Here is an 8,905-nt window from a genome sequence, read left to right on the forward strand (position 1 = left end):
TGCAGACATGAAAGATTTGTTATTACTGAAAAGTGGATGATGAAATATTATTGTAGGTATCACATTAAAGATCAGGGATTACTACATATCACTAAGTATCAATAGTTTTTCATTATTTTAATATCTGTGTCTAAGTTATGAGTTTGTACAGCTGTGCCAGAATCTAAACCCAGAATCTACATTGTCTGAGACCTTATTAACCTTTTAGCCTGCACTGCACCTCCAGGTTAAGAGCTGTAGGGATGCTGTTAACAGCTATGGCCCTTCTGGCATATGTCATAGAAATGCACAGTCACAGCTGCCCGTCTGTAAGAGAAAAATACACCTATAGCAATCCTTTAAAATTGGTATTCTTATCCCATTTTATAGTCGTAGGAATTGAGGACTGTAATATAAATTCACTTATTCTTTCAAAATAGGGTGATTATATAATAATGACAGTAACTGTAAACTTGTTACCATTTATTCTTTTATATTCAATGCCTTTTATTATTGACACTGATATTCTGAAACAAAATAGCTCTTCTAAGTATAATATAGTTAATTTATGTGGGCTCTGCAGAATGTTATTTATGCTACATCAAGCTTCCTTAAATACCAAATTATAGAACACATATTCACAGAAGATAAATCTTGAATAGTGTGAAAATGAGAGTGATGCATTACAGACCATGACTTAACCTAACAGTACCAAGTATTTCATTTTGGTCAGTTTGTCTGGCTAAATTCTACATAGATCTTAAGTTTAGAAAACTTTGCAAAATACATCACAATAAACTTTATTTTTGCCCCCCAAATAATACCATTGCCCCAACATAATACCATTTGTTTTCCAAAGACTATATTTATTTTATATTACTCATTGATGTAGTCAGACTGATTTGTGCTTTCCTTTTAGATAGAAGAGCTGGAGAAGCAGTTAGTTCTTGCGAACTCAGAACTATCGGAAGCACGGACGGAACGTGACCAGTTCAGTCAGGAATCTGGAAATCTGGACGATCAACTTCAAAAGCTCTTGGCAAGTTGATGCTCTGAAATATGAATGAGATTAATTCTGGGAAATTTTTACCACAATAGTTCACAAAACTAGTTTCATTTGTAAAATTACAAATTTTACAACATAGTTGTCCATTTATACACAGCACAATATCCTAGACACTACTCAAGTTTTACATATAAAATATAGTATTCTATACTTTAAGCAGAACTGTTAGGGCTTAAAAGTTAGGTGAAGCCGATCTTCAAACACCCATAGTCTTTCAATTAGGTACTGTGTTCTGCTAAATTGAAATCATGTTGAGCGTTCATTTCAAAGCCAAACAACATCCAAAACACATACGAATTATGTATAAAGAAAATTTAAATGCAAGTTCAGGTAAAAAAAAGTTTTTTAGAAGGAAAGAAAAGAGGATTCTGAGAGTAGTGAGCCAGATTCTGCCCTCTGTTTAGGGGTACGACAGGCTGAGAAGTTTAGGAAAGGAGATGTTAGTACCCCTTCGTGTGATATTTATTAGAGGTCCTATAGAATAGGGTTCTTTTCTCCCCACCCAACCTTATTCCAGGCTACAGCGCCCTCTGCTGGTAGAGGACAGGCCGATGGGGCTTGAAGAGTGTGCCGTAAAGGGAGAGCTGGCAACTGGGAGAGAAGCTCTAAACCTTGGGATGATCCTCACTTCTCTCCCTCCTATTGCGTGTATCCCAGTGTCCTCATATCTGATTTGAAAATCTTGGAGGTTAAATGTCTGAACCGTCCTCATAACCATCCCCTCCTTTTCATTCTTGCTGCCACTACCCATTCATCCAAGCCCCTCATTATACCCGCAGCGTGGCAGCATCTCTTTACTCGGTTCCTAAATCTAGTTTCTTCCCTCTTCCGTCCAGCCTGTATTCATCTTTCTAAACTATAGCTCTGATTGTGTCTCTCTTCCACTCAGAAATTACTCTCCCCATAAAGTCAGACTCCCTGCCTTTCAATTATTATCTGGCCCCAGCTTACCTTTCCAGTCTCTTCCTCTCCACATACACCCAGTGCTCCAAGCAAACCCCATGTGCATCTTTCTAGTCCCTTCTTCCTAATCTCTGCATCTCCAGGCTGTTCTCAAGGTCCAACTTAGATGCCGTCTTGAAGCATTTGATCTACTTTTTGATCATTTCTCTCTGCTGTTCATTAGCTCTGTCTCTTCAGTGAAAAGCCACTTCCAGTTATTTGTTCATTTATCTCTCTCTGGGTGAAAAGTTCTCTGAATATCTGTGTGTCTTTTTTTTCTCTTTCTCCGACTATGGAGTTTTTGCCAACAGTAAACACTCACTATGTGTTTTTTGAGTAACTGAAGAGGGAGGTATTCTATTCACAACCCAATTGCCCCTCCAATCCCAATACCAGACACTATTCTGCTATTTCTGAAGCAGTCAACCAAATTACTATTGCTGTTCCTTCAAGCTTTTCTTTATTACAGGAGTACACTTGATGTGAAGCATAATGCCTTTGTTAGAAAATTCAAAACTTAACAGGATGGGGCTTCCCTGGTGGCGCAGTGGTTGAGAGTCCGCCTGCCGATGCAGGGGACGCGGGTTCATGCCCCGGTCCGGGAAGATCCCACGTGCCGCGGAGCGGCTAGGCCCGTGAGCCATGGCCGCTGAGGCTGCGCGTCTGGAGCCTGTGCTCCACAACGGGAGAGGCCACAACAGTGAAAGGGCCCACGAAAGCAAAAAAAAAAAAAAAAAACTTAACAGGATGATTTGTAGTTTCCTCTTCATTATATACTATTTAGGGTCTAGTCCATTGAGGTGTAATGCTAGAAATTACAAGTAAACAAAATGTTATTTTTCTAGGAAATATTGTTCTTTATCAAGCCATTAAAAGGGAATCAGATTCCAAAATCAAAGGCTTCTCAAATCACATAGCAACTCCAAAAATGATGTAAGGAAGGAAAATAAGAATTTTACTTTAATTATTTAATACTAGGGTAAAAGCTTATCTTCGTTTCTTGTAGGCTGATCTGCATAAACGAGAGAAGGAGCTGAGTCTCGAGAAGGAACAGAATAAGCGTCTGTGGGACCGGGACACAGGCAACAGCATCACCATCGACCACCTGCGGCGGGAGCTGGACAACAGGAACATGGAGGTGCAGCGCCTGGAGGCCCTCCTCAAGGCCATGAAGAGCGAGTGTCAGGGCCAGATGGAACGGCAGGTCAGGCAGGGCTGGGCGGCTCCTCCTTGGTCTCCCCCAAAGTACAGTTGTGGATTCTGTGAGCAACTTATAAAAACCTGTTGTTTATGTCTATATTTTTGACGACTTGTTAAATTTAAAATGTTAAGCTTTATCTCGTTTTTGTCCATTGTTGTGTAATGAAACTCCCATCCAATTTTCCTTTTCCTTTCCGCCTAGAAATTGGTAACCTAGTAATTGCTTATTTCAGAAAAGCACCAAACCATAGGGAGATCTGAGGAGCAGCAGGGTTGAAGGTTTCCAACAGATGGTTTTTTGTTTTTGTTTTTCCCCTGGAATTAAGGGGCAGGTTGGAGGGAAATAGAAAGGGCAGTTTGTCTTCAATCCTACCACACTCTCCACTATTGCCAGTGTTACCCTAACTTAAATTGGTGTGGAAAACGTCCTCAGAGGAAACTTGCCAAGCTCCTCCCAACGCTAGAAAACCACTCTAGAGGAGGAGCATTATTATTCAATTAAGGCCTCTCCACCTTGGTCTAATTAACACATGTCAGTCTATGGTCTCTCTGAGGTTCTGACTGCAGAACAATGCGAGACACTGTCAGATTCATGATTTCACGTTGTTGAGCTAACTTGTCATATCTCTTGAGACCTCTGTCTGTCTGCCTAAATTCATGAAATTCTTCTTCAACAATCAGATGGCAGCAATTCAGGGAAAGAATGAAAGTCTAGAAAAAGTGTCCTCCTTGACTGCTCAGCTTGAATCCACCAAAGAGATGCTCCGCAAGGTAGTAGAAGAGTTGACAGCCAAGCAGTTGAGCCTGGAGAGCTCCGAGAGGACGGTGTCGGACCTGACAGCTTCATTCCAGGAGAAAGAGAGAGCCATCGAGGCCACCAACTCGGAGATCATGAAGCTGCGCTCCCGGGTGGACTTGAAGCTGCAGGAGCTGCAGCATCTGAAGAATGAAGGGGGTCACCTCAGAAACGTGCAGGCAGAATGCGAGGCCCTCAAGCTGCAGATGGCAGAGAAGGACAAAGTGATCGAGATCCTGCGGCAACAGATCGAAAACATGACGCAGCTAGTGGGCCAGCACGGACGGACGGCTGGCGCTATGCAAGTAGAGAAAGCCCAGCTGGAGAAAGAGATCAATGATAGGAGACTGGAGCTACAGGAAGTTAAGGTCTGTAGAGTGTTTTGGTGGTTTAGCTTCTGAAATATCTTTTTTCCCATGAGTAAGTATGACCTAATTGACTGGAAAGGGGTTCTGTAAGGTGACTGTGGACGCTCTGAAATTGTTTGAACGTATTTGTGTCAGTGTGCATATATGTTTTTGTGAGAAAGTTTCCGTACTTTTATCAGATTCCACAAGGAATGGCCCCAAAATGGTTCAGAACTGCTGACACAAAAGAGAAAATCCAGCTTCTTCGTGAAGCCTTTCCTGATCCCACAGTTTGAAGAAGTATTCTGTCCCTCCTCAAACAGACCTAAATTTGAACCCCATCTCTCACCACTCAACAACTGTAAAACACTGGACTGTTTGCTGAACGGTGGCTTCTATGTCTGTAAACCAAAAAGCAAACAAACAAAACACAACCCCCAAAACCTATTGGGTTATTTGAGGCTTACATGAGAAAATATGTATCAAGGATTTATTTAGCTTGGTTCCTGGCCTGTTGGAAGATGTTTAGAAAATATTAGTTCTCTTCCCCCATTCCGTTCTCTCTCTTCTGAACCTTATCATACTGCATTTGTACCTGTTATAGCCTGGATCACGTTCTGTATTGCACTGTGTGTGTGTGTGTGTGTGTGTGTGTAAATAGCAATGTCTCCTCTTCCCTATAAGACTGCAGACTTCTTCAAGCAGGGTACACATCTTATTCATCTTTGTACCCCTGCCCCAGGACTTTGTGCCTTGCACCCAGCAGGTGCTCAGTAAATATTTATCAAAATTTAAAACTATTGAACCAATTTTTAAAAATTTGATTTCCTAGGCTTTATGTTACCTGTATCTGCCACGGTAAGTAGTAGGAGACAAGTCACGTACAATTCATTTTTTTCTTTTAGTTTTACTGAGATATAATTGACACAATACTGTATAAGTTTAAGGTATACAGCATAATGGCTTGATTTACATATATTGTGCAATGATTACCACAGTAAGTTAACATCCATCATCTCATATAGATACAAAAACAATTAAATAAAACAATGTTTCTTCCCTTATGATGAGAACTTTTAGGATCTACTCTCTTAGCAACTTTCAAATATACCATACAGCAGTATTAATTATAGTCATTATGTTGTACATGACATCACTAGTGTAGTTATTTCTGTTATATCTGGAACATTGTACCTTTTGACCACCTGATCCAATTTCCCCTCCCCATCCTTTCCCTGCCTCTGAATATCACAAATCTTTTTTTAATATTGATTTTCTTTTTTTAAAATAATTTATTTATTTGTTTATATTTTTGGCTGCATTGGGTCTTGTTGCTGCGCGCGGGCTTTCTCTAGGTGCGGTGAGCGGGGGCTGCTCTTCCTTGCAGTGCGTGGGCTTCTCATTTCAGTGGCTTCTCTTGTTGTGGAGCACAGGCTCTAGGCACACGGGCTTCAGTAGTTGTGGCATGCAGGCTCAGTAGTTGTGGCTCACAGGCTCTAGAACACAGGCTCAGCAGTTGTGGTCCATGGGCTCAGTTACTCCGTGGCATGTGGGATCCTCCTGGACCAGGGCTGTTCCTTGAACACATTACCCGTGCCTGGAGCTGTCCCCAGCCTGCCACATGCTTGCTCCTTTACCTCTTTGAGGTTTCTGCTCATCAGAGAAGCCTTTCCTGACCAACTGTGGCAGGGTCCCCAAGACCACTCACAGGGTGATCATTTACTAGGAGGACTCAAACAGTACTCAGCAGATAGTCATGCTCATGGATAGGATTTATTACAATGAAAGGATCTAAAACAAAATCAGCAAAGGGAAAAAGCACACGGAGGAAACCAGGCACAAACTTCCAAAAGTCCTCTCCGGCAGTCACGCAGGATATGCTTAATTCCCCCAGCAACAAGTTGTGACAGCATGTGTCAAATGTTGCCAACTAGGGAAGGTCATTAGAGACTCAGTATGCAGCGTTTTTATACTGGGGCTGGTCATTTAGGTACTCCTTACCGGACAGGTGAATACAGTTATTTCCGAAAGGAAATTCCGAAAGGAAATTTCCGAAAGGAAAACAGGTGTTCAGCATAAATAGTTCTGTTTGCAGAACAGTTTAGGCAGAGTGGGCCACTTTTATTAGTTAGACTGGTGGGAATCCTCTCAAAATCCAAGTTTCCAGAACAGCCAACAGCCAACCTGCCTAGCAGGCTTTCCTCAGGGTAGCAGTCAGGCTCTCTTCCACGTACCAACTTAGCTCACGTAGCAGCCCCCTCCCTGTGTTCATTCTCTACCCTCTCACCTTTTTAATTCTTTTTTGTCCTGATTGTTATCTGGCTATTAAATATTTGTTTCATCTGTCTCCTCTCACTGGAATGTAAAGCCCCACGCGGGCGAGGACACTGTTTGATTACTGCTGTACACGGCCAGGGCAGGGGAAGCCTCGCAGGTGAGGTGTTTGGGGAGTAAAACAAGGAGGTGCTCACCTAGGGCCTCCCCTACCTCCCCTGCTACGCTATCCCCAACAGATAAAGTGGAGCCTGGCACAAAGTAGGTGCTGGTGTTCAATACCTTTTTTTGAATGAATGAATACAAAGAATAGGAATAATGAAGGGTTGCGGTCAGTGATACTGAGAATTAACATCTAAGGTTAAAAGGAAGTAAAATATTCCTTTTGTTTTCCAGCTTACTATTGCTGCTTTATATTTTATTTTTTTATTTCTTACTCTGTCCTTTGTGTTTATCCCTATATTTAGATTTTGAAAGATAAAAAAGATGCAAAGATACGGGAGCTTGAAGCCAGAGTGAGTGACCTGGAGCTGGAAAAGGTGAAGCTGGTGAATGCAGGCTCTGAGCAGCTCCGTGCAGTGAAGGACATCAGACAAGAGAGAGATCATTTATTAAGTGAGGTGAAAGCTAATAGGAATGAGTTAAACAGTCTTACAGGTATGTTACTCCAATTCAAATTCTGCTAAAAAATAGGAGTGCTGGGCTTCCCTGGTGGCGCAGTGGTTGGGGGTCCGCCTGCCGATGCAGGGGACGCGGGTTCGTGCCCCGGTCTGGGAGGATCCCATGTGCCGCGGAGCGGCTGGGCCCGTGGGCCATGGCCGCTGAGCCTGCGCGTCCGGAGCCTGTGCTCCGCAGCGGGAGAGGCCGCAACGGAGAGAAGCCCCAGTACTGCAACAAAAAAAAAAAAAAAAAATAGGAGTGCTATCTGTGAAGTTCAATGAGGATCCTAGGACTATGTGAAAGAATGGTTCCTCATCCCAATTACAAACATGGATAATTATGCTGTCCCAGTGGACACCTGAAATCCTGAAGCTTCCCCTTGAAGCCCTCCCACAGCTTGCACTTATTAACCACTAGCTTTAGTCAGTCTTCAGTGTCCATAAAATTCTTTGCTGAGTTTCCAAGAGGAGGGTGAGGGAAGCGGAAACCTTGAGTCCTTTGAGTCAGATAGCTTGATTAGATGTTTAATAACGAAGCAACACGTGTAAACAGACTTATGCAAATTTCTTGAAACAGAAAAATCCAAGGCCTTAAATTTTAAAATGAAATACTCCTAGTTCACCTATAGTATGGTATAGGTATTATCTACTTCTCATACACACACACACACACACACACACACACACACACACACACACACACACACACAAACACACGCATACATCTGTGATTCCTGAACACTTACTATGCCAGATGCTGAGACGGGCCCTTGAAACAACAGTGAGGCTCCTGGCTAGTTGAGAACCAGACCCGTATAGAACAGGTTACAGTACAGTGGGTGAGGCACAGTGGACGTGTGCTGGCTGCACATGTGGCAGAGGGTAGAGAATCAGCCTCCTGTAGGAGGGGACATCTGTACTGGGCTTGATGGAGGAAAAGGAATTTGGCAGGTGAAAAAGAGGTAGAAGGGCAATCCAGGCAGAGAGAACATTATGGGCAGAAGCATGAAGGCATAAAATAACATAATGTGACCTCAGAAGTATCTATGGAAGTAAAAATACTTCCACAGATAGACTAAGAAATGAGGCAGACAATGTGGAGCCAGCAAAAGATATTAAGTAAGAGATTTTTGTCATCAAATTTACGTGTTAGAAGGACATGGTCGGCAGGTAAAGAGAGAAAGGCAAGCCTAAAGGAACAGAGGCCACCCAGTTAAGGAGGGTTTTGCTGTAGTCCCAGGGAAAGGTGATGATAACTTGAACTGAGGCAGTGGCAGTGAGAAGGAGAGGAGAGGGAAGAATTAAGAATATTTTTGGAGATTGGAGGGACCTGTGTATGTGTTTCAGGTTTTAAATTTGCAGTATTGGGAGAACAATGATACCAACAGCTGAGAGAAGGAAACCAGGAGGGGTTGGCTTGCAGGCAGGAGGGTGAGACGCAGTCAGTGTGATACCGTTGGTCTGCGGGCACCAGGACATCCACATGGAAGTGTCTGGTTAGACAGAGTTAGATCTCAGCAGAGAGGTCTTGGCTCTGTTTGTTCCCTTTATATGTAAATCTATCTATCATATATAAATAGATAAATATAAATAAATAGATAGTTGAGTAAGTGTGTGTGTGTATGTGTGAACAATGAATGCC

At 42.7% G+C, this 8,905-nt stretch overlaps 1 protein-coding gene across 1 annotated transcript in view; it reads left to right on the forward strand.

Moving 5' to 3' along the window:
• CCDC158 (coiled-coil domain containing 158) overlaps nucleotides 1-8,905 on the forward strand; it is an 84,307-nt gene that overhangs the window by 20,387 nt on the left and 55,015 nt on the right. Inside the window, exons 8-11 of the mRNA XM_007455419.1 lie at nucleotides 899-1,018; nucleotides 2,994-3,191; nucleotides 3,869-4,351; nucleotides 7,072-7,261. Coding sequence (XP_007455481.1) covers nucleotides 899-1,018; nucleotides 2,994-3,191; nucleotides 3,869-4,351; nucleotides 7,072-7,261 — 991 coding nt within the window. The remainder of the gene's footprint in view (nucleotides 1-898; nucleotides 1,019-2,993; nucleotides 3,192-3,868; nucleotides 4,352-7,071; nucleotides 7,262-8,905) is intronic.

This window comes from Lipotes vexillifer, unplaced genomic scaffold (assembly GCF_000442215.2).
Source record: "Lipotes vexillifer unplaced genomic scaffold, Lipotes_vexillifer_v1.1 scaffold749, whole genome shotgun sequence".
NCBI lineage: Eukaryota > Metazoa > Chordata > Mammalia > Artiodactyla > Lipotidae > Lipotes > Lipotes vexillifer.